At 37.3% G+C, this 27,305-nt stretch overlaps 1 protein-coding gene and 1 pseudogene across 1 annotated transcript; one reads left to right on the forward strand and one right to left on the reverse strand.

Moving 5' to 3' along the window:
• The window catches only part of LOC127839963 (spectrin alpha chain-like), a 19,979-nt pseudogene extending 2,675 nt beyond the window's left edge, over positions 1-17,304 (forward strand).
• A 2,815-nt stretch (positions 17,305-20,119) lies between these two features.
• LOC127837960 (uncharacterized) lies at positions 20,120-26,895 on the reverse strand. Its single transcript, XM_052365435.1, has 8 exons — positions 26,737-26,895; positions 25,619-25,644; positions 25,170-25,323; positions 24,674-24,824; positions 23,923-24,041; positions 22,788-23,200; positions 22,334-22,519; positions 20,120-21,223 (listed from the first exon to the last, which is right to left on the reverse strand). The coding sequence occupies exons 2-8, from the start codon at positions 25,634-25,636 to the stop codon at positions 20,996-20,998; spliced, it is 1,269 nt and encodes a 422-aa protein (XP_052221395.1). The 5' UTR covers positions 25,637-25,644; positions 26,737-26,895; the 3' UTR covers positions 20,120-20,995.
• Positions 26,896-27,305: the final 410 nt, after the last annotated feature.

The following is a 27,305-nucleotide window of genomic DNA, read 5'->3' on the forward strand; positions in this document are numbered from 1 at the left end:
TCAATTAAAAGGTTTGGTTATGCAATCTATAATCATTATAAAGATGGGTTATAGAATTGATTTCATTTTATTTACAAAAATAATTCTTCAAGTTTTAAGTAGCACTACCAGAGCTCCAGATAAGGATTTGTGAAATTCTTAACGTTACTACCAGATTTTCAAAATAATGCTTAACTAAGAAATTTTATTCTTAACATTACTACTAAGTTTTGGAAAATATTCTTAACTTTTCTAAATGACCTAAAAATAAATAATAATGGTTATTTTATTTAAAAATAAACATACTAGCAACTTAATTAAACGAGTTCAACAGTGTCAATTATTATTACAATTTTATTTTTTCAAATACCTTCATATGCCCCAAACCGTGCTAAGATTGCATGCCTAGATGAATTTTTACATATTTCACATTTAAAACGAGTCTCCCCCTTCAATCTTTTCAACTATTGGCCATGGGAATTGTCCCTTCCACTCGTTCAATGTTTTCTTGCTTAAGTTTGGACCCGTCGTGTGTCGCGTTTTTTTAAGCTTTTCCGACTGTTTCGGCAACTGAACATACAACATCGTATAAGATCTTTACTATAATGTCTTTCTTAACATTCAACTTCGGCTCACTTTGCGTACAATATGTTAAAAGCCTGTTTTGCACGCTTTGCAGTTTTTTAGGATGCTCTCTGTGCGCCGCCATTGTTTTTGACAGATAGACTGTACACGCCTTTGATTGGAAAAAATGCACTTTGTTAAACAAACCCGATAACCATTTTATATAAGCACCTAAAAGATCTTTAATATGCGAAAAGAACTCAATCAAAATCGATACGAACTGATGTAAAAATATTTTTCGTAACTTGATTTTGTAATTCTTAATGGTACGACAAGATTTCAAAATAAATACGTAACGGACTTGAAAATAATTCGTAATTACGAAAATACGACCCTTATCTGGAGCTCTGACTACAATTCTCTGGTATTTCACACAATTAAACTAATAATTTATTACGAGTCTCTCTCTTGGAAAAAGGGTTTTATGCTTCTGCATGAAGTGTGGTCCAAGATTAGCCTGTGCACTCCCCACAGGCTAGTCACTGACAGCATTTTCCGACGTTACTGGATTTTCACTAATAAGAGTCTGTATTTAAACCAAAAGTTCATAAATGTAGGAAGTATTTCCCTATTTAGACTGCACCGACTGATCTAGGAGGAAACTTAAGGCACATGCAGTAAACCCAGTTTTCTGAAAGTGGGACTTCATTGCATATAATCATTTTCATCAATGATAATCATAAGCATATATTTTTTAGGTTGAGCAGATGCTGGCTAGTGAGGAGTACGGCAAGGACCTGGCCTCCGTACAGAACCTTGCAAAGAAGCACCAGCTCCTGGAGGCTGACATAGCGGCCCACGAGGACCGCATCAGGGACCTCAACCAGCAGGCTGACCAGTTCATCGAGAGCGGCGTGTGGGACGCAGAGAGCATCGAGGTCCGCAAGAGGACCATCAACGAGAGATACGAGAAGTAAGTTAGGGGGAGGTAACTCTTTCCTGATTTGATGCGAAGCTTTAATGGCTATACACTACCAGCATAAACCAGAACAGCCTGCGAGTAACTCAAAGTCTGTTCAGGTTCTATAATGTTTGCTGCTCATCAGTATATCAGGGTTGGAAATGAAGCCTTTGAAACTTGAATATCTGAAGAAAGGTCTTTCAATTAAATTGATGTTTTTTTAAGAACTACAAACTTGTAAAGATGCTGATCTAAGTAGTAAAGGTTTAAAGGAATTTTTTGCAAGAACAAAATATTGTGTTGTAAAATAAGAACAGAGGGGTCGACATAATGACTATCTTCAAGTCATATGAGAAATAATGTTCATATAGTTGCTGTGAAATATTTAGCATTACGAACAACATAAAATGAGTGGTTTGCACTGTATAAGAATTTTTCAGAAACTTTTTATTCTAAAGAGCAAAGACTGAATATAGGAAATATTAAAAGACAACATTTATTGGAAATCACCTTTTCTCAAAAAGACTATGCAGAATTAAAATTTGATCCTGTATATGTTCATTTCAGGATCAAGGAGCTTGCCATCACGAGAAAGACTCGTCTCAATGAGGCCAATACCATGCACCAGTTCCTGAGAGACATTGATGATGAGGAGGCCTGGATCAAGTACGTACAACAAGGCTTCTCAGAGAATTTCTGATTTTTACAAACTAGAAGTTTGAGACTGAAGTTTTCTCAATTTAAGAGTTTGAAGTTCACAATTTTAAAAAGTTTGCGACTCATTTTTTCCTAATTATGAACAGTTTTCAACTCGTTTTAACAATTTTTAAAAGATCGCGATTGATTTTTTCACAAAATGAGGACACAAAGGCAGCTTCACAGAGATCAGGAAAAAAACAACTGTCTAGAGATTTCATTATGTACAATAAATAGATTAAAGTATTTACAGCCTAGAGATTTAAGTGTCTTCAATCTAGAGATTTAAGTATGTAAATTCTAGAGATTAAAATCTGTACTTTATGGAAATTAAAGTATATACTATTCAGAGATTGAAGTATGTACAATCTAGAGATTTATTTATGTACAATCTAGAGATATAAGTTGTTGATAAACAGGGGTCATGTTTTTGCAATAGGGACAAGAGACACATTGTACTATATATTCTGGTCAGCATCACAACATCATTTTTTCAGTACTTTAAATTTTATATGGTGTTCTTTATCTCTAGAAAATTGAGGAAGAAGCATGTTGGAATATGAATTATTTAGGTGATTTGTTTATACGAAATGCAGAGTTTGTTATGGCAAATATTATGATATTATTTGAGTACATTTTGCCACTCTTAGTTTAGATGCCCTGCTAGTAACTGGGTGAGTAGGCCTGTGAACTCATTACTCTGTCCAGCCTGTCTTGGAGTCTTTCTATAGCCTGATACAAATCTGGTCTCAAAGACAATACTGTCATGTCATGCCCTATGGATATAAACTACAATTAGGCAGTGCTCTGTGAAAAGGGGTTTAATGCATGTGCGTAAAGTGTCGTCCCAGATTAACTTGTGCAGTCCGCACAGGCTAATCAGGGACGACACTTTCGGCTTTTATGATATTTTCTGTGCAAAAAAGTCTCTTCTTAGCAAAGATACAATTTAGGCGAAAGTGTCATCCCTGATTAGCATGTGCGGACTGCACAGGCTAATCTGTGACGACGCTTTACACACATGCATTAAACCCCCCTTTTTCACAGAGCACAGCCTAATTATTAAGTATGAGCATGTCACTTTCAAATACTGTGAATTGTTCCATGTAATATTTAAATTAATTAATCGAAAGTCATTATTCTCTGTTCTTCAATGGTATATGTACTTTGACCTCCACCTGTGACAAGATTGTGTTAAGCTACTTACTTTCACTCTATAAATCTTTTTTTTGTATTTGATTGCAGAATATGTTCTACTTCTCTTATAAAAAATTGAACTTGTAGGAAATGTGAACTAGTATTGCCAAATGTGACATGATTAGCATGCTGTGTTTACAAAATAAATCAGACTTAAAACACAGTTTACTTTCATAGGATCTTTCGTCTATAAAATCTAACAACACGTTAAACTTGCGACTGAAGCTTAAATTTTACAAAATAATGTCAATTCTCATTGTTCCTTATATTGTGAACATGTGAAAGTGCTCATATGTATGCATTGACATACCAGAGGTTACGATAACATAGTCCACACAGTCTGGTCTGCTTACGAGACCGCTACAACCTTGCCTGTCTTCATAGCAGACACAGCGTAACTCCCGACCAGACTGCACTATACGCAGGATGGTTTGAACTATGCTTTCTGCATATGGCATAAGACCCATTTTGACATGATGCTGCTCATTGTATCATAATGTAAATATGCCCTATCTGGGTTTTATTTCTCCTATTTTCAGCTAGTTTTACAACTTGTTTCCAAATGATCTTGGTTAACAACCTAGTAAGAGTGGTTGTGTATTTCCCTACAATCAGGTGGTTCCACGATCACAGCCCTGCTTCTGATGTTTTACAAGGTATGTTCACTGCCCATTTCTGTTGAGTTTATCACTTGGTCTTGTTTGTGTTACAGGGAGAAAAAGCTGCTGGTTGGTTCAGAGGACTATGGGAAGGACTTGACAGGTGTGCAAAATCTTCGTAAGAAACACCGACGTCTTGACTCTGAGCTGGCCAGCCACGAACCTGCCATACAGGTACAGTGTAGCCATACAGGTCAAGTGTAGCCATACTGATGATACAGGTAGAGTGTAGCCTGCCATGAAGGTAGAGTAGCTGTCACGGTAGAGTGTAGCCTGCCATGTAGAGTGAAGCCAATATGGTAGAATGTAGCCCACCTTACCGGTGGAGTGTAAACATAATGGTAGAGTGTAGCCATAAGTCATATAAGTAGAGTTTTGCCTGTCATACAAGTGTAGTGTCGCGGTGGCATAGTTTAGCTTTATGATTTTAAAATCATTTACATTTTGTCAATATTCATGCTTCAGTCTGCATGTCAATATGTGACTAATCATAGGATAAGAATCAGAGCAGCGAAAATTGTCGTCCCTGATTAGCCTGTTCAGACTGCACAGGAAAATCTGAGACAACACTTAACGCACATGCATTAAGCACAGTTTTCCCAGAAAGCACCTCATTAGCACAATCCCGCAAACAAGCTCTTGGAAAGTTCTGTCTTATGCTGTTTCATGTGCGGTGGCAGGGAGACGGGAGCTTAAGCTGATCAGTAGTCTGACAATCACAAACGGCCGACATACAGCACAGGCTGGAGCAGCTGGCCGAGAGCTGGGAGGAACTCAAGAACATGGCCGAGAACAGAGGCCAGATGCTGGAGGAGTCTCATGCGTTTCAGCAGTCTCAGCCAATGTAGAGAGGAGGAGGCGTGGATGCAGAGAAACAGAGGCTGTTGTCTGGTGGAGACCTCGGGGACACCATGGCTGCAGTCCAGGGTCTGCTGAAGAAGCATGAAGTATTTGAGACGGACTTCCACGTGCACAGGGATCGTTGTCAGGAGGTGCAGAAGGAGGGAGAGAAGCTCATGCATGAGGTAAACCAGCGGGATTGATTGTCATGGGCAAGCCTTTCAAGCTCAGATACGCACTTTGACACTTTGTAGTCACATAGATGTTGTATACTTCAATGAGAATTTACTGCATTACTTTTATGTTATCAATTTAACTGAATATTTCTACAAATATGACATATGCCAGGCAGGCAATAATATATTTTGTAAATACCCTCCTATGGACTTTTAAGATAGGCTATGATAGTGTTTCAGCATACTGATGAAAGTAGAAGAGTAACATACAAGTTATTAATGTATATATTTCTATGTATATGATATATTTTATACTTATATTATTAATATTTATTACTCTTTCCAGGGCAATCACAACCGTGAGAGCATCGCCCAGCGTATCAAGGGCCTGCAGGACAAGTTATCTTCCCTTGAAGAGGCAGCTGCTCTCCGGAAGGCAGGGCTCATAGACAAACTCCGCCTTCCTGCAGTTCATCTGGAAGACGGACGTGGTGGAGAGCTGGATAGCTGACAAGGAGACGCAGGTCCGGTCTGACGAGTATGGCGAGACCTGTCCTCTGTACAGACACTGCTCACTAAACAGGTTAGGAGGGCTGTTAGTTATCAGTAACTTGGGCTTGATTGTGATTATATGAGTCGTGTTCTGAGAAAACTGGGCATAATGCATGTGCGTAAAGTGTAGCCCCAGATATGCTGTGCAGTCAGCACAGACTAATCAGGGACGACAGGTTCAACTTTTATAACATTTTTCATTGAATGAAGTCTCTTCTTAGCAAAAACCCAAATTTAGGCGGAAAGTGTCGTCCCTGATTAGCCTGTGCGGACTGCACTTTACCCACATGTCGTCCCTGATTAGCCTGTGCGGAGTGCACTATACCCACATGCATTAAGCGCTGTTTTATCAGAGTGGGGCGCATATTTTATGGGGAGGTTTTCTCAGGGTATGTTAGTCTGTTCAACTGGACCAAATCCTTGTCATGGTCACTAAAATGCAGCAATTATGTTTGTTTGGGATTATTTTCTATTATTGCTGATGTTCTAGGCTTCTTTGTTACACAAATTTAAAGCTAAGGTTTATTTTTCATTTGTTGTTGATGGTTTTTGTTATCAGATATTATTGGCTTTTACTTAGCTGTATATTATTTAATATTGGTGAATGGTGTCACAGTAGAGCTGTAACGATTTGGTTCGATGCATCGAAAAACCGGTTCAATGCCGCCGATTCGTTTTCGATACCAATACGGCCAATTTCGATTCGATTCACTACCAATCTCGATTGATCCGCATTTTAAACCTTACTTTCCAAATCCGTCGTCTAAATGTTCTTGTCATTTGTAATACGTCTTGTGATTGGTCAATAGTCAATATGGCATCCAATGAATGAATGAATAACATGCTGAGCAATACATCAGCCGGTAAAATAGCTTCTTCAACACCATGCCGAAAGACGCATCGTCAAAATTATAATAAAAAGTATGGGAACATTTCGGGTTTCGCGAAGGTTCTGATGCAAAGGCAACTTGCAAAACGTGTTTTGTTGACGTAAGTTACCCATATGGTTTGTTTCCTAAACTGTGTGCATTCTGTTAAGAAGTCAACTGGAAGTTGTTTATATACTTACATGTTTTTTTTCTGTTAAACACATGTGGTACATTGTGCATTTTATGTTATTTAAGAATAACCCAACAGGAAGTTTTGTTAAATAAATTTGTTACTTATAAAACAATGTTGCGGTTTTTAAATTTCATTTAACAATTTAAACACTTTAAATGTACAACATAATAAGTTAATAGCAATACCCTACATAGTAATTCATACTCTGGACAAACCAAACATGAAATAGTTTGCAAAATAAGCAGCAAATAGTTTAATCTGAATCGAATGGAAAATAATAGAATCGGACCATTTGGTATCGGAATCGAATAGAATCGAATGATTGGTGAATCGTTACAGCTCTATGTAACAGCATGTTTTGCTACATTGTTCTTTATTGTCCCCTACCAGTTTCACCAGAGGGGTCTTATAGTTTGCGCTCTGTCTGTCCTTCACAATTTTCTGGATCCTGTGATAACTTAAGAAGTTCTTAATATTTTTTCATGAAACTTGAAACATGGATAGATGGCAGTATGGACATTATGCACATCATTTCATTTTGGTCCTACGTAAAAAATTCTGGTTGCTATGGCAACAAATAGACCAGAAATACTGCTGAAAATGGTGATTTTTTCTGGATCCTGCGATAACTATAAAAGTTCTTAATATTTTTTCATGCAACTTGAAACATTGATAGATGGCAATATGGACATTATGCACGTCATTTCATTTTGTTCCTACATCAAAAATTCTGGTTGCTATGGCAACAAATAGACTAGAAATACTGCTGAAAATGGTGTTTTTTTCTGGATCCTGCGATAACTTAAATGTTCTTCATATTTTTTCATGAAACTTGAAACATGGATAGATGGCAATATTGACATTATGCACGTCATTTCATTTTGTTCCTACGTCAAAAATTCTGGTTGCTATGGCAAACAAATAGACTAAAAAAACTGCTGAAAATGCTGGATTTTTTTTATCCTGCGATAACTTTAAACGTTCTAATATTTTTTCATGAAACTTTAAACATGGATAGATGGCAATATGGACATTATGCATGTCATTTCATTTTGTTCCTACGTCAAAAATTCTGGTTGCTATGGCAACAAAAAAAAAAAAAAGATTTTTTTTCCTGACAATGGTGGAATTTCTGACAATGGTGGAGCCGGTAGGGGGACATATATTGCTTGGCAATAGCTCGTTTAATTGTGGTCAGTACTAACAGCTAACTTGTAAAAAAGAAATCAACACATATACTGGCTAATATATATTAGTGTTATTAACTACTGAACTAAAAGTCTTTCTTTTATTCATAGAATCTGTTTATGCATACCAAAACATGTTTAGAAATCATTGTTTACTCATGGGATGTCATTTCATTTCATTGAAGTCATCCAACCATAATAAAGTCATCCAATTTGTCATTCAAAAAATATGTAGCCATGTGTATGGTCAAATTACAAATTACACTAATTTTAAGATAAAAATATTCGTGATGAGGTATTAATCCTTTCCCAAATAAGAAACAAAGTGAAAATGGCTTTTGCAACCAGCATAAAACCAGAACAGCCTGCGAGTAACTCGCATACTGTTCAGGTTTATGCTGTTTGCTGCTGATCAGTAACTGAGGATTAGAAATGAAGCTTTAAAACTTGAATTTAGTAAGAAAGGTATTTAATTAAATGTAACTTTCTAAATGACTACAAATGCGTAAAATACGTATATAAGATGAAAAGGGTTAATATGAAAAAAGCTCGGGTTAAGCATGGGTAAACATTTGCTGTAGTCTGGCTGTGTGACTGCATGTATTGTAGATGAGACAAGCAGCTTCACTGACAGGGTACCTTATGGTGAAGAAGGTAGCTTTCACCCCCAGCATTAATATCCCACCCTGAACAATATGAACATATTACTGGCAAAACACTGTTTTCCTACATGAAATACAACACTATTTAAACACTGCTTCTGTTCATTTATATATTTATATTTGTGTCATCCCCAAGTATCACCTTCTAAATGATTTTCCCATGTATAGATTATATGTCATCATACATACCTTATATAATATCCTGTATTCACACCTTAATGCCCTGTTTCTTAGCTGTTCTTATGTTTGTCGTAAGTTCATAAGAAATATTAAGCACTCAACTTTGTCTTCTTATTTAAATTCTGTTTAATGTCAATTATCTCTAAGGCTTTGGGTAAGTTTTTCTGCATGCTTCAGATATTGTAACACAATATCATTCTAGATGGTACTAACATTCATCTAATGGCCATAACTGCAGGCCAGACATCTTGGAGACAGGTGCGCGCAACTTCTATTGGCCAATCAACTTACAGCTGTTGAAATTTGAATTATTTATAAAAATTTAAGGTTAACAAAATTTAACTGCAATTTTATATTTAAATAAGTAAATAATTCTTAATGTTGTTATGTTGCATGTGTAAGTTATATATCACCCATTTGGTGCATAAAGGTACCATGTGACATTTAAATTAGAAGGCACATGGTATATTTTTTTGCACCAATTGGGCGAATAATTATGCATTTTTTGTGGCCATTATTGCCATATCTCTGAGGGCATAAGTATGTGAATTAAGTACTCATAAATCAGCTTTCCCAGGAAAAGTTTAAGTATGTTTACGGACTGCCATTATATTGCGGAAATACGGTCGAATAGTGTAAGAAATCCAGACAAACATAACAGACTGTCAGCTTGATTGGCTGTTGAAGTTTTAAAGCAACTGGACACATTTATGTGAGTTTTGTTCTGGGAAAATTGAGCTTGATGCATTTGCATAGTCCGCACATGCTAATCAGGCACGACACTTTTCGCCTTCATGGAATTTTTCATTTTAAAGATGTTTCTTCTAAACAATCAGTGTAGGCTGAAAGTGTGGTTCCAGATTAGCCTGTGAAAACTGCCCAGGCTAATCTGGGATGACTTTATGCACATGCATAAAACCCAGTTTTCCCAGAACATGGTTCGTACATTCCTGATTCACTGAATTTCCTTACTTGTTCATCTGTGTATCATGACTGCTATTCAGGACACTTTCGATGCCGGCCTTCAAGCTTTCGAGAAGGAGGGCATACAGACCATAACAATCTTGAAGGACCAGCTTATTGCTTCCAAGCATGCCAAGACTGCGTCCATTAAGAAGAGATACGACGATGTCATGAGCAGGTAAGACTGCGTCCATTAAGAGAGATACGACAATGTCATGAGCAGGTAAGACTGCGTCCATTAAGAAGAGATATGATGATGTCATGAGCAGGTAAGACTGCGTACATTAAGAAGAGATACGACAATGTCATGAGCAGGTAAGACTGCGTCCATTAAGAAGAGATATGATGATGACATGAGCAGGTAAGACTGCGTCCATTAAGAAGAGATATGACGATGTCATGAGCAGGTAAGACTGCGTCCATTAAGAAGAGATACGAGGATGTCATGAGCAGGTAAGACTGTGTCCATTAAGAAGAGATACGACGATGTCATGAGCAGGTAAGACTGCGTCCATTAAGAAGAGATACGAGGATGTCATGAGCAGGTAAGACTGCGTCCATTAAGAAGAGATATGATGATGTCATGAGCAGGTAAGACTGCGTCCATTAAGAAGAGATATGATGATGTCATGAGCAGGTAAGACTGCGTCCATTAAGAAGAGATATGACGATGTCATGAGCAGGTAAGACTGCGTCCATTAAGAAGAGATATGACGATGTCATGAGCAGGTAAGACTGTGTCCATTAAGAAGAGATATGATGATGTCATGAGCAGGTAAGACTGCGTCCATTAAGAAGAGATATGACGATGTCATGAGCATGTAAGACTGCGTCCATTAAGAAGAGATACGACAATGTCATGAGCAGGTAAGACTGCGTCCATTAAGAAGAGATATGACGATGTCATGAGCAGGTAAGACTGCGTCCATTAAGAAGAGATATGACGATGTCATGAGCAGGTAAGACTGTGTCCATTAAGAAGAGATATGACGATGTCATGAGCAGGTAAGACTGTGTCCATTAAGAAGAGATACGAGGATGTCATGAGCAGGTAAGACTGCGTCCATTAAGAAGAGATACGAGGATGTCATGAGCAGGTAAGACTGCGTTCATTAAGAAGAGATACGACGATGTCATGAGCAGGTAAGACTGCGTCCATTAAGAAGAGATATGACGATGTCATGAGCAGGTAACCAGCTGTGGGAATCAATCAGTGGGACTTGTAGAAAATGTTACACTAGTTTAATATTAGGATAAAAGATAATATTATGTTATTTTAAATGAATATTTATTAAAGGTGTATGCATTAAAGATAGAATTGTTGCATAGTTGGGTGTAAAGCAAAATAAATTACTTGTATTATGATTGATGAAAATGTATGTAAAGAGTTTGTAGAAATGTGTAGAAATTGTTGCACATTTAGATATAAGACCAAAAGAATAACACATGATTGATTGATATTATGTCATTTTTTGGGAAAAGGTTCTTTAATGTACATAAATAATTAGCTGTTTTTAACTTTCACATTCATATTGAATATGTACATGAAATGCATGAAAAAAATTGGTAAAGTATACTTACATTAAATTTATGTACAACTTCTATCCAGATGGAAAAAAACTGTTGGACGACTCTGACCAGAGGAAGCAGACGTTGCTACGGTTACAGGACCAGTACCGCCAGATTGAGGACCTCTACCTGGCTTTCGCTAAGAAGGCTTCGGCCTTCAACTCCTGGTTTGAGAACGCTGAGGAGGACTTGACTGACCCAGTGAGATGTAACTCGGTAGAGGAAATCAGGGTAAGTATTGGCAGGGAGATCGTTTGGTTGTTAATTGGGCGTTGGTTTACAATATTGTATTAATTTGGTCCGATTATATGACTTTAAAAAGCACTGCTGTTTTGGAAAAACAGCTTTGTTGTTTGTATAATTCCTGCACTAATTGTATTATTCCCCCCTCCCCCAGCATCTGCGTGAGAACCACGAGCAGTTCAAGGCCTCTCTGGAGGCGGCCCAGGATGACTTCAACCAGCTGGCGGCCCTTGACAAGGAGATCAAGAGCTTCAACGTTGGCCCCAACCCATACACCTGGTTCACCATGGACGCACTGCAGGACACGTGGAACAACCTCCAGAAGATCATCAAGGTACGCCCTCTAGCAATAAGAGCAGTGTGGGATATGGAAGTATGGTACTTTGAATGATAAGGGCAGTGAGAGACATGTAAAGTGTTGACTTGCACAAAGGGCAGTGTGAGATATAGGAGTATTTATACTCTTATAATTAAGGGATTTCGAGATACACAGTATTAAGTGTTGCATATACAAGGGTCATGTGTAAGCTTCCAGAGAAAACATTCATTCACTTTACAGTTTCATCAGATTCAAGTCAGTAAATATGGTTGTGATGTTTGCTTTGTTTAGCAACCAATGAATGTGTTTGTGTTGTTACAGGAGCGTGATGTGGACCTGCAGAATGAGCAACAGAGGCAGGAGGAGAATGATCAGCTGAGGAAGCAGTTTGCACAGGCTGCCAACGCCTTCCATGGCTGGCTTACGGACACCAGGTATGTACTGACGGCTTCTTACTACTGGAGTCTTAATATTAGCCTCACTGTGGGAAAACTAATCTGGGACCATTCTTTCGGCTCATTTATTAATCCCAGTTATTTCAGAGCCAGGCTCAGTTGTGAGCTGACAAGCCAACCGGCAGGGCGAGTGAAATAATTTTGGAAAACTGGTCTGTTTCTGTAATGAGAGTCTTAATTCATGGGCCTATAACTCATCGGATGAAAGTTTACATGCATTGTTGAGGTTATTTGCACACTTTTATTCAATCTTTATTTTTTGAACTGCACATGTTTTTATCTGATGTATACTTCTTATGTTTGTTGTAAATAAAGACTATCAGAATTTACACTGTATACAGATCGTAATATACAAGGGTATTTCCAATTCTTTTTCTATTTTGATGTTAAGACTTGAAGAGATAACAAGAGGATTGATTTGAAATACATTTCTACATAAATATAGGGCCACCTAGTATAGAGTTTGCGTTCAATTTGCACTATCTGAGTGCTGTGTCTTTAACAGACATTTGCTAACAATGTTTCCTTCCTATTTCTAGGATGTGGCTGTTAGACGGAGGGTTAATATTCCATTTTTGCTAAGTTTTCAGCATGAACTTGCATCCTGACCTTTAGTTGATCAATACAAAACACGTCAATCTTACACATAGTTGCTGATTAAACCCTTTCTCCCATAAGAAGCAAAGTGAAAATGGCTTTTGCAAACAGCATAAAACCAGAACAGCCTGCGATTAAGTCGCAGTCTGTTTAGGTTTTATGCTGTTTGCTGCTCATCAGTAACTAAGGGTTGGACATGAAGCCTTTAAAACTTGAATGTTGTAAGAAAGGTATTTAATCAAATGTAAATTTCTAAATGACTTCAAATCTGTCAAAATGCGTATCTAAGGGGTAAAGGGCTAAGTTCAAGATAGCTATCTGTAGGCATGTGACAAAATGTTTGTTGTAAGCTGAAGATTCTGACTGCTGATTGGTGTTGTTGCAGTTCAAGATTAGCAATGATATTCATGTGTTCCCGGAGACTGTTCTTATTCATAAGTTCAGCATGTGTTCTTTGCCAGTATGATGCATGGCGTGTCCCCAATTTAGTTACCATAGCATACTCGTCTCCCATGGATACCAGACAGTAATTTCTTGTGATCCAAATACTAGTGACTGATCAGCAAGATGGAACTTGCTGACATAATTACCAACTCACGATTACTCTTTGTCATGTAGCGCAGAAGGGCTGGTCAATAAGTGAGAAATTTCTTCTTGAGTCAACCCTTTGCTGCTGTAGTGCCTGACCTGTACATTCTGCAATCGCTTTTTGAGGCTGACCTGGTCTATTATTAGGATTTCAACCCTGCCAGCCCACCTCAGCAGAGGCTGCTCACATAAGATAGCGTGTGCAGGAATGCTCCACAGTTAGATACTAAACCTCTAGTGCCTGGCCGAGTTGTGTAGTCTTCTGACAGGACTTGATTTATGATTAATGTTGTTGTTACTACCACGTACTAATATAATCTGAAAATTCTATTGGTATTTGATCTTTAAATAATTTATCAAAGGTACAACTTTTTCAGTCATAGAAATTAAGAGGAGATAAGTCCATTTAATAATATAATTTGATATTATGCATTTTACTTATTTTTCTGTATGTTTGGGGATGTTTCCTTGGTTTATTGTTAATAAGATGAAGAGTATCAAAGACAATTCTCTACCAAAGCATTTGCATGATGATGATGATGTGTGTTTACAGGTCGGCCATGATGGAAGGGTCTGGTACACTGGAAGATCAGCTAGAGGCTACCAAGGTAAGCAACTCTTCCAATCAAGATACAATTTACTCCCTCAGAACTGAACCATAATTGAACCAAAATAACTGAAAACCAAACTGATTATCTGGTTCTGGTCCTGTTATTTTCGCCTATAGGCTTAAGGTGCGAAATCCCTTGGTGTGCTGGACTCTCTGTGGTACTTGTCACAGACAGAGCAAATCAATGTCAGACATTCTTTCTGACAGTATTGTTTCAAGTTTTACTTATGTAACAGTGCGTATATGACTTTCACTCTGGTGAATGGACGTTATGTTGCTGTCAGATATGTGAGTTAAGCATCTCTCAAGTTTCAAGCAGCCTACTGAGCTTTTTAGTAAGTGACCTATGCTCTGGGAAAACTGGGCTTAATGCATTGTGTAAAGTGTCATCCCAGATTAGCCTGTGCAGTCCCAACTTTTCTTTTTTAAAAGTATCTTCTAAACAAATTCCAGTTAAGACTTAAACCCTAATTAGCCTGCACAAAGTGCACAGTCCAATCTGGGACAACACTTTATGCACATGCATTAAGCCCAATTTTTCCCTGATGAGACTCCCTTTGTAAAAATGTACAACATTTTGCTGTGTGTGTCCTTCAGAAAAAGGCGGTGGAGGTACGCTCCCAGAAGGGTCAGCTGAAGAGAATAGAGGACCTGGGGGCAGCCATGGAGGAGAGACTCATCCTGGACAACAGGTACGTTTCCATGGAAACAAGACTATACATAAATATAGGCTGTGCTCTTTGAATAGGGTGTTTAATGCATGTGCGTAAAGTACTATCCCAGATAAGCCTCTGCACAGGCTAATCAGGGATGACACTTTCCGCTTCTATGATACGTATCGTTTAAAGAAAATCTCTTAGCACTTTACGCACATGCATTATACCCCATTTTCACAGAGCACAGCCCATATAAAACACATATACAAATCAAACAAAAACTGTTACGTCGTGCATAAATAATTAATGCTATTTGTGTATGTTAGTTTTCCATTGCATGTGTAATGAAGTAATTGTAACTGAGATTTCTTTTGATGCCTTTGAAAGCAGTTGCGTATTAGATTTTTGTTCTTGATGAAATTAATTTATCAGTTACTTTTTAATTTCTGTTGAAATCAGATGATTTTATCTTGATTGTATATGCCAAAGATAATTGACATTTTGCTTCTGTGCACATGGATATATATAAAGAGAGCATATAGAGAGCTTTCAGCAAGGAAATAAAATTCATGGCAGTTTTCCATTCCCATACTGCAATCTGATTATGCCCCTTGTTTTCTGGTTCCCAGGTACACCGAACACAGCACAGTGGGTCTAGCCCAACAGTGGGACCAGCTAGACCAGCTGGGTATGCGCATGCAGCACAACCTTGACCAGCAGATCCAGGCGCGCAACCGCAGTGGAGTGTCTGAGGACGCCCTTAGAGAGTTCTCCATGATGTTCAAGTAAGTTCATGTTCAGATGAGCCAGGCTGTGTAAAATCAGGGATTAATGTGGAATACAAAGGGACAACACTTGACGCACATGCATTGAGTGCGTCAAGTGTTGTCCCTTTGTATTCCGCACAGGCTAATCAGGGACGATACTTTCTGCTTTGACTGGATTGTCATTTAGAATAAATTACCTTTAAACAATCATTGCCTGGTTATCTATACATCACTATGAAAAGCGTAATTCATGCTGTTTTCTGCTCATCAGTACCTAAATGTTGGCATTGAAGCCTTTAAAACTTGAATCTAGTAAGAAAGGTCTTACATTAAATTGAACTTTCTTAGGGACTACAGATGTGTTGAAATACGTATCTAATGAAGTGGGAAAGGGTTTGTAAAGTGGGGGGTTTGTACGTTATAATGTCCTTACATGGTTGTATTTCTGAGCGCTCACTGACTGCGTGTTGGTTGTTGCAGGCACTTTGACAAGGACAAGTCTGGCAAGCTGGACCATCAGGAGTTCAAGTCCTGTCTCCGCGCCCTTGGATACGACCTGCCCGTTGTGGAGGAGGGTCAAGTTGACCCTGAGTTCCAGGCCATACTGGACATGGTTGATCCCAACAGGTGGGCATAACAATATTTTGGTTTTCTCACTATTTTGTCAATTTTTGCGTTTTAAAAATTAAGTATTTATAATAGTAGAGCAAAATCCTGGGAGTGGATCTTTCTGCTTCTCTAACACAAAATTATAAAAAAATATGCTAAAAATGCTGACAGTAAATGTTTCATCTCTGGCATCGTTCATCTTACATATTTTATCATTTTGTAGGGCTATTCCAACACTCTATAGGCCTATTCTAACACTCCCCCTAAGCAGCCTATTTCAACACTCCCCCTGCCATATGTCACCCTTCATCTCACCATTCATCTATACTGGTGTTGTGTTTTCCGTTGCAGGGATGGCCACGTGTCTCTGCAGGAGTACATGGCGTTCATGATCAGCCGTGAAACAGAGAACGTGCAGTCGAGCTCTGAGGTGGAGCAGGCGTTCAGGGCCCTCACGTCCGGGGACAAGCCGTACATCACCTCCCAGGAGCTCTATGCCGTGAGTATCCACCATTTCACACCTTACAACTTCTTTTAGTACTATGCTTATGGCTCATTTCTGGCCACAGAACTATAAACATTCCTAAGTTAAATGTAAGTCTTAAATGTAAACATAATGCACAAATAATTATTACTGTTATGATTATTCTGTTCTTCAATGTGAAAGAGCTGTAAAGGACCATGTACTAAATAATCCCATAGCATTTCAACACGATGATATAGCATTGGTTTATAATTGTTTTATCGCTGCATGGACTTAACACTTTCCTGCTCAGAAGCCAAGTAAAAGTTGCTATATGCAACCAGCATAAAACGAGACTAGCTTGGAGTAACTCACAGTCTGTTCAGGTTTTATGCTGTTTGCTGCTTGTCAGTACCTTATAGTCGGAAATAAAGCCTTTAAAACTTGAATCTTGTATGAAAATATTAATTATATCTAATTTGATTTTCTAAGGGACAACAGATGTGTTTAAGTGCATATCTGAGTGATAAAGGATTAAAGAGACAATACTTAGTTCTTATATTTAACCTCACGTTCCAATGTATGTCTGTTTCAGAACCTGACGAGGGAGCAGGCAGACTACTGTATACAGCGTATGAAACCTTTCATAGACCGCACTGGACGCACCATACCTGATGCGTACGACTACGCAGATTTTACTGCAAATATGTTTGTGAACTAGCAAACATTGTGACACGAAAAATGACTTTATAATAGGTTTAGGCATTGTATTCTCATTTTATTCAAAATATAATGTTTATACTGTGTTTTGTGGTATGTAACCATTGCTTTTTGTGAGTGTAGCAAATGCTGTATCTAGTAGCATATGGTGTATTGGCATTAATTTATGAACTTATTCCTTTTATTTGTATTTTTATCTTCCAGCTTCAATGTATACGCTTTACTAAGTGAAATCAAGGAGAATTACTTATATTCATTTTATTACTTCACTTTTTATACTAGTAAATAAATTAACACCAGAAAGATGGATTATTCATGAAAAAAATAGAAAAAGAAAAATCAAATTAATAAGCTATTTTAATTTATAATTAGTTGGCATGTTGAGTGAGCAAGAAAAATAATGGTAAACAAGCATTGATTATTTCTTGTATTGGTTTTTATGTTAAAATATCATGTAAACAATAAAGAACAAGTTGAAAGATCTGAATAAACTTTTGTCTGAACATGACTTTCTTGTAAATGGTGTTTAAATATGGTTTTTATTTAAGAATACAACTGGTTAAGGTGTGAGATGCATCCCTTTAAAAACCATGTTAATGTTTACCATATAACAATTTTTTCAGGTATTTCAAGATAAAATATTTACATTTACAAACCTCGCTTCAAATAACATGCATATGAACTTGAAGAAATTGACTGCAAATTTAAGGAAACAACATGAAATAAAAGAACACTATAGTCCAACCTGTGTACAGAAGCCAGCCATTGGGAGTGGTCAAAGAGACTGCTGTAGGTAGGTGACCACTTAATGCCCCCGGCAGGGTGGCACAAAGCACTCAAACTATCTGTTCGGCATTCTGTTTCCGAAGTTATGAGCCATTTGCTTGTTGTTTTTTATGTTAGTTTATCCACATGAGTTACAGATCGAGTTCGAGTTTTGTTCTGGTCTGTTGATTTTTGGCACAGTTGGCCTTGGACATTTTCTCTACCATAACAGTTTCTAGACTTTTTATGCCCCTGAAGGAGGGCATATAGTGATCGCACTGTCCGTCTGTCTGTCCTTCCGTCACACTTAAGCGTTTAGGTTTCGAAAAATGCTCATAACTTCTATGTCGCTTCAGACGTATTCTTCATATTTGGTATGCATGTTTCTAATATATGGACAAGGCCTTTCCATACGCACACAAATTTTGACCCCCTTGACCTTGAACTTGGGGTCCGCGTTAAGTTTCGAAATTTGCATTTATGTTTCGAAAAAGTGTTGTTCAGGGGCATGTGTCTTCCGATGGAGACAGCTCTTGTTTGCTTAAAGCTTGCAGATATTTTCCTGATTTTGGTGTGCGAGTCTACCTACATCAAGTTTGAGTTTTGTTCCGGCCCATTGATTTTCGAAGAAGTTTCAGGCCTTGGACTTGGGAAGTTTGTTAAATAATACTTTTCCGGAATTTATCCTTAGGATTTTTTTTAGTGCTTATATTTAATTGACTTTAGTATGTGAGCTTTTTATATGGGCATAGCAAACTGCCACGAGTTATATTTCCTTGCATGAGAGACATATAAAGTTTGAGTTTCGTTCTGGTAAGAACATTTGTGCCAATGAAATCTTGGATGAGTTCGAAATTGGTTTCAGGTGGTTGAAAAACATGGCCGCCAGGGGGCCGGGCATTTTTCCTTATATGGCTATAGTAAAACCTTGTTAACACTCAAGCGGCCACATTTATTGTCCGATCATGATGAAACTTGGTCAGAAGATTTGTTCCAATGATATCTGGTACAAGTAAAAAAAAATGGGCACCAGAGGGGCGGGGCTTTTTTCCTTGTATGTCTATAGTAAAACCTTGTTAACACTAGAGGCCGTATTGATTGTCTGGTTTTCATGAAACTTAGATTTGTCCCAATAATATCTTGGACAAGATCAAAACTGGTTCTGGTTGGTTGACAAACATGGCCACCAGGGGGCGGAGAATTTTTTATGCTACCCCAAAATTTATTTTGGGGGGGAGCATATAGTCGCCGCTTCGTCTGTCTGTGTGTGCGTCTGTCTGTCTGTGCACAATTTTTGTCCGGGCTATTTCTCAGCAACTAATGACCGGAATTCAATGAAACTCTATGGGAAGCTTCACTACCAAGAGGAGATGTGCATATTATCACCGGGTTCTGGTCGGATGATTTTTTCACAGAGTTATGGCCCTTTGAATTTTTTGAAATTTTCCATTAACTGTACATATAGTGCAATTCTTGTCCGGGCTATTTCTCAGCAACTAATGACCGGAATTCTATAAAAAAAAAATCTTGTCCCCCCAACTACTGTGCCCTCAAGACGTTTCCATTTATCTGAATATATAGTGCAATATTGTGACAAAAAAAAAACAACCTTTAGGGAGCATCACCCGTCTCCGATGGTTTCTTTTCCTTATATAGCATTAGTAAAAACTTCTTAACACTCTAAAAGTCACACATATAGTCCAATCTTCGTGAAACTTGGTCAGAACATTTGTTCTAATGATAATTTAGATGTGTTCGAAAATCCGGTCTGTTGAAAAACCTGACCGCCAGGGAGCGGGGAATATAACCTTATATGGCAATAGTGAAACCTTGTTAGAACTCTAAAAAGTTGCATCTATTTTTCACTCTTCGTGAAATTTGGTCAGAACATTTGTTCTAATGACATCGTGGGCTGCATAGAACAGGTCAGTTCCTTTGTATCTCAGGTGAGCGACTCTTGTTTTACTTTTGTCGAGTTTTGAGACAAAAGTGAAATGAGAGGTCATCTGTGTCCCATTCGCATCTTGTTTAATGGGTCAGCTGATAGTATAATTCTCATTCAAAGAAACAAACACAGAAGGCTTAGAAATAGTTCTTTTTCATTCAAACTAACCCCAAGGTTAGCACAATTATCTGAAATATGTATAACGTTTTATAACATAGATATTTCAAATCTCATACACACATTTTTTGAAATATAAAAATTTCGCCCGGAGACACAATAATATAGGTTTGAATATTCCGTTTGTTATAATATATCGTGGTTCTCCAAAAACCTTTTTCAAATTATGCTCATGTGGTCAAAAATGGACACGCAACATTGTCCAATTGTCATGTTACAACTTGTTACACATGACTACATGAGGCGTTTGGTGGTCACAACTGTCACAGGGTCCCATGCTTGTCATACGAACAATTTATAGATGCACTTAGTGCTTTATTTATTGGCATGTTTGGTGACGATATTTTCGTAGCTTTTGTTGCACTGACAGAAAGATAATCGTAACTCCTGTGTTTTTACATTAAAATATTAAGTTCATATTATGTTGAACACATTTCTTAAAAATGTCTTCTTAATTTGAATGTTTAAATTAAAAATCATGTTTTATGGATTAAGATTGAGAAAAAAATCTTTTAATGTCTATACTTTCAAAATATACTGATGTACATAGAGTTCAGAAATGGGTTTGAATACATTTTATGACCAAACCATCGGAAAATGTGTACTTGAAAAGGTGATTTTTCAGAATGAAACTTCTGTCACAGTTTAATTCCAGAGTTTAACAGTTTGTGTGACGGAGGCAAACCCATTGTAAGTTTTGCTGACGATGTGAGACTTCCTTTAAACAAAACATAACATACAAACGGAGAATGTCGTCCCAGATTAGCCTGTGCGAACTGCGCAGGCTAATCTGGGATGATACTTAACGCACATGCATTAAGCCCAGAACGATGCTCATTGGAATCTTTTCAAGCGGGCTGCGAGTTCTTTAATCCTCTGCCGATTCTTCGGGTCCTCGATGTAGGAATTCGTGTCCTGAAGCATTCTCTCGATCCTCTCTTCATCCACACAGTCCAGAGGCACATTTTCCGAGAGGAGCGGAGAGAACCGGTAGAACGGCACATTCATCAATTTGCAAAAAGCTCTGGCACGATGCGTCGGCTGACCGTAAGATATTGACACCTGAAAATCGATAATTGTTATATATGTATTTCAACACTTACGTTGCTCATAAAATTTAATAAACGTTAAACGTATATAGTCTTGAAATGCAGTTTTCTAGAGTGTCTCTATTAGCGAATACCGGTAAAAGTATCATCATAGCGTAATTTTACATAAATACATTTGTAGAACCATAAGTAAACATAAATTTTTATTAATTTATTGAAAACGTTTCCATTAATGATGCTTCTGTATGTCTGTTAAGTTTTTCAGTAGTTAAATAACATTCCATAATCAATAATGCATTTAGAAGTAACCATTTGATTATAAGCCACTGCTTAATATTCTTCGCTGCTGCCAACTCTTGCCTCTATGGTTTACAGGCTTAAAGTCAGACCAGTCGAGCAAATATCAAATATATTGCCGAAACAAATGCTATATGATAACTTTTTTTCTGAATTTTTAGACTAATTGAAGACGTATTTAAAAGACCCTTCTTATATAAAAAAAATCGAAGGTCATTTTAACATTATATTACATTGTTAAACAAGCATTCAAGTTAATGCTTAGCACCAACATCAATGAATATTTAAGTATTGTTATTGTAATCGTTGCAGTGGTATCTTTCACGTGTTATTTATTGCACGCACACACTGATCACATAGGGGCGGCGTTCGCACGGCGCTCATATGTCGTCAATTACATGGAGCGAAACGCCGCGTTGCGCGCTTTGCAGTCGCCAGCAATTGTATGGCAACGCTGTGAAGTTTCCGTGCCATCGCATAGAACGCCATGTGGCAAATATGCCTAGTGGCCCATTTCTTCAATGCCATGGCCCGCTTTCCTGTCATGATGTTGACGCATCGTTTTTAACTACCAAATGATGAAGCATTGGCGTGTTATAGCAAATATGCAGAATATTACAACGTCTCAACGCCGAACGAACCGTGATCGTAATAAGAACGCTCTGTGAGCGTCGCGTGCATGCGCTGTTTCAGGTTTTTGTACGTCGTGAGAACGCTGCAGCGACGCTGTTAGAACGCGAATAGGACGCCGGAAGGACGATGTGCGAGTGCAATATAGTACCAATAGACTGGTTCTTTAAGAACGGGCACTGATTCTAAAACAAACCTGTTCTAGGAGGTTTTTAAAAAAACGTTTTGTCTCAGTGAGCAATCTATACGTCTCTTGTGGATGGCGTATCATATCCGACAAGTCTGGCCAGTGTGGGTCTGGTGTTGATTGTTTTACGTAGTTAGAATATCCGCAACCGACAGAAACAACCACGTCAAGATATCGAACTGGAACTTCTACAATCTGAAAATAAAAACATGAAACCAAAATAAAATTCAAAGCATTAAGACGTGTTTCAAGCGAATGTACTTGTATCTATTTAATAATGCACAACCACTTCACGAAAATCATGCAATTTTGTAGCAATAAATGTATGTTATATATTAAAGTTAACTGTGCTTCGTTAACAGTCACTATCTGCTCCTTCATTTTATTGGGGTACCCATTTATGTTAAACCATGTATGTAAATGTATATACTAAAAATAGTTGTTATTTGCACAAAATAATCACCATTTGACTTTTTGCAGCGTCAGCATCGTCAACTTTAATATCCTCCTTGTCGGCATTTTGCAATGGTTGCGGCAATGGTGGATCATTCTTGTCGCCGTTTTGCATTTTCGACAATGGTTTATAATTTTTGTCAGCATTTTGCACTTTCGGCCATGGTGAATCATTTCTCTCAGCATTTCGCATTTTCGGCAATGGTGAATCATTCCTGTCAGCATTTTGCATTTGCGGCAATGGTGAATCATTCTTTTCAGCATTTTGCATTTGCGGCAATGGTTTGATAAACTGGTGAATGTCTGTGAGAATGTCAAGGGTTGGATTGTTGGACATCAAGCCTCCATCCAGGAACTGTTTGTACGGATGAAAGTAGGACGGAGCAGCAGACGTGCAGCGGGCAACCTCCCAGATGTAATGGTCTGGATAAAACAAAAACTCTTAGTGTAGCTTATCAATATGAGCTGCGCTCTGTGAAAAAGCGGTTTAATGCATGTGCGTGTAGTGGCATCCCAGATGAGCCTGTGCAGTCCGCACAGACTAATCCGGGACGACACTTTCCGCCTAAACTAGATATTTGTCAAGATGAGACTTTCTTGAAACGAAAAATATAATAAAAGCGGAAAGTGTCGTCCCTTATTAGTCTTGGACGACACTTTACGCACATGCATTAAACCCCCCCCCCTTTTCACAGAGCACGGCCCATATTCATTTTAATAAAATGGACAAATTTGTTAATATATAATATTTTTTAACGGTTATATAATACTGTTAACTTCAACAACAAAGACGACAGCATTGGTATGTTCGTCAAAATACTTAAGTTAATTCAGTAATGAGCGTCCTCAATATGATGTTGATCTTGTATTTTGATCTTAAATTTTCTTATCTTTTATGCGGATCATAAAAAAACACTATATTGGCGTTCGTTATATACAACCAACAAAGGGAGTATTTCCAATTGATCAGTTACAAGTCTATTTTTAGTTTAGTCTTATGTAACATGCTAATGAAAATGACAGAGAAAATGACAGAGAGTGAAACTAAAGGCAAACGATGTCAGCAACCTTTTGTGTTTATGTTAAACACAAGGATTTTCCTGTTTCCTGAATATAAATAAAATAAGTTAATTTATGGGGATCACTTTGTGGTTCTTCGATTTGTTCACATCCATCCTCTATATCTTCGTTTATGATCATGTAGGAACGAAACATGTGAAGCTTCCACGGATCGTGATCCCCTTCTACACTTGTTACCAGCACCCTGCAAGAATGACAATTGGTCTTAATCTACACTTTGTAAATATTTAAATTTTTCTTAATACATACCTTAAACAAGTGTAAGTGTGTTTTTTCAATTAAACGAGGTAATGTGATGTTATAAAACAACAGCTTGTATTTTGTAAATATTAACTGTTTATACCGTCAGCGTTTATCTATAGCTCAATATGTAGTTTCAATACTTATTTATTTTGACTGTTTAATGTACATTCATTCGATTTCCACTGCGCTGGAAAAGTGCAACTGCTTTTTAATTCCCTACTGACATCAGGTTTTCGAAACGTAAATCGTACGACGGTGTTAATAATCAACGATGCACCATAATTGTTTTAAATTCTTGTATGTGATTTGATGAGAGGTACATCGAAGTTGTAAATGAGATGGGTCCCCGCGTGCACTGAGCGTAGTATTGTTTTCCAAAGTACACAACAGCCATTTTCACATACTAAATAATATATATATTAAATGATGTGCATTTTAATAACAAAATAAACGGTTTGCCTCGTTTATATATCATATCACTTACAATTTGTTTATACTTTTATAATCAGATAATAAATGTATGGATTGCGTATGCTAGCGTTTTTAATTACTAAAATACGCGTTAGTACGTACCTTGGGTACCTAATATCCGACATTACAGTTGCTTCCCCAAACTCCTGCTTCAAAAAGGTTTCTAACGGTGCAGAATCGTACGGCCTGGAGCCGCTGAACACTTGATCCTTTAGTCGCATGTACATTTCTTTAATGTGAGATATTGGCTTGCCTAAAATACGAATTTTGATCATCAGTAACAAACAAATCAAACAAATTATGCATATCTCTTAAGAAATAATCGCAGTTTTTGATCCGTTAAGAAACAGTGAGTTCGAGTTCTAATACATCGGAAATAAGAGCAACGTTCCAGAATTACAAAGATAAATGATACACATATATTTGTATTATTTTTGATCTCATCAATAGCTATTGCAATTGCAATGACAATAACGTTCATGCAAAAGCGTTCGAACTCGAGTCTCCGCATCTACCGATAAATGTGTTTGAATCTGTATGATTGTTAGGTAGCTTTTTGTAAAACAAAAATGAAATCTTGATGCTTGTCTTATCTTACCGGTAGCAATGCCCAAAGCAATTATCCCTCCGGTACTTGTTCCGCCGATCCAGTCAAACATATCTTTGATTGGCTGACCTGCTTCCTTCTCGATCGCCTCCAAGATCTCAAGAATAATGAGTCCCCGAATACCCCCACCATCCAGGGACAATACCTTGACAGACAGCAATAACATACATGGATACCACCAAACATAGACTGGACACTTCACAAACTCAAAGTTTGTTGATTTGATTCAACATGTGGTACGCAGAACCACAAGTATAGAGCCTATTTGCAACAGATAAATACTTGCCATGGTGTATTGGTTGTTAGTTGTCTTTTTTCCGTTTGCACACTGGATGTTACTGTACAATATTGCAGATAACAAATTAATCTAAAACCACAAATTTGATAATAATACATTTAACAGTATTAAATGGTAGTTGTTTAAAAAAATGTTTGCTCACCCTGTCCCGAGAAGCCATTGTCCTCCCTGAAATGTGTTCAAGAATGGGTTCAAGTTGAACGTTTCTGCATTATTGAAATTATTAAGAATGTTTCTGCACTTTTGAAATGATTAAGAATATTTCTGCATTGTATAAATAATTAATACTGTTTCTGCATTATTGAACTAGTTAAGAATGTTCTGTATTCTTGAATTAAATAAGGATGTTTCTTCAGGATAGCCAATCATATTGAAGAAAAATGAACTTAATCTGAAAACATAGTTTAATTAACGCGTAACTTTCAATAATATATAACTAGTATATAATAAACATATATACAACATATATATAAAACAAGTCTCGGTCCTTCTTGGACAATTAAATTACATTTGCAAATCAAAGTTCAAAGATTTCAATATTGTTAAGATTGTTGATTATAGTGTTACTCCTCTCGGTTAACAATTGTAATAATAAACCATATACAGTTTAAGTCCAAGTTGTCAAGTGGAGCAGCGAGTGTATTAACCACTGCGCTAATAGGGCAGCCTAAGCGATTTTTCACCGAGTTCACGTTAATATACGATCCACAAATGCCATTAACAATAATTTAGTCTTGTCATTAATAGAATTCGGTTGAATAATTTAAATTGCAACGCTTTTCTTCGATAATTTAGAAAATATTAATACTATTAACGTTGCGCTTAGAATCGAAAGCATGAGGGCTCTGGTAGGGAATTAGTTGTTGCCTTTAGAGGCCCGAGTTTGAGTCCTGGCAAAGGCGAATATATTTTTTATTACATTTTACTATTTCAATTGATAACAATTTGGTGTTAACAGCATTTAATGACATTAAAAACCACCGACAATCTGTGAATAGGCCCGTTTAATAAATATAACCGTAGTGAAAAAACTTTGACCAATCAAATAATTTTTAAATGATCATTTCTTGATCAATTAAATAAATTGGAATGACAATACACAACCTCTTTGATCACTTTTATTTGAACCTTAATAAATTGCCGTCAAAACCTTTGTTCGCTCGAGTTCCACTAAACATCAATTGCGGAATGTTCGCCGTAACGCAGCTTTATAACTTCTACACCTAAAGCACTGATACTAAGATAATAAAAAAATCTTACCTTCCTATGATTTGAAATAATTCCGCTATAAATAAATAAATCTAATTGCCATAATTTACAGTTCAGAAACAATTGTACGGCCTGCTGAATCCACTCTATTCAAGTGATAATTAAAGGTCTCGTTTATCAGTACTTGTCTACATGTCTTTATACCGAACAACTTCCGGTTCATTTAGTGTTTGTTAATAGGCGGATGGTCCAAAGTCGTCTTTACCATCATGTTTCGATCATGAATACTCATGGACTGTATGTCTATTCATAGGCGCTCGATGTCAATGACAATGTTTTTTTAATAATGTATTTATTTATTTATTTTTTAGTTACCCGTTGTTTATTATAATGCATACACATACTAAATTAATAAAAAAAAATCTTCCGACAAAACGTTTCCTTCGTCCTGTTTCGCCCTAATGCTTTTCGGACCAATTGACCGTCCTGTCTGAAATCAAATGACAATGGAACCAATCGGTGTGTAGTACAACTTTCAGCATTGATTATAAACACTTTTAAAAACTATTTTAAGGGTCGCAACGGGTATATTTTTTATTAGGATCACTACATGTATCAAT

This window comes from Dreissena polymorpha, chromosome 7, assembly GCF_020536995.1.
Source record: "Dreissena polymorpha isolate Duluth1 chromosome 7, UMN_Dpol_1.0, whole genome shotgun sequence".
Lineage (NCBI taxonomy): Eukaryota > Metazoa > Mollusca > Bivalvia > Myida > Dreissenidae > Dreissena > Dreissena polymorpha.

Bases quoted from the DNA above. Each gene is read 5' to 3' on its own strand.
- LOC127837960 (XM_052365435.1), bottom strand. The intron at 24,825-25,169 runs GTAAGATAAGAC...TTCGTATTTTAG, and splicing joins TGCTTTGGGCATTGCTACCG to GCAAGCCAATATCTCACATT. The intron at 23,201-23,922 runs GTGATCCCCATA...TGTTTTATCCAG, and splicing joins ACAAATCGAAGAACCACAAA to ACCATTACATCTGGGAGGTT.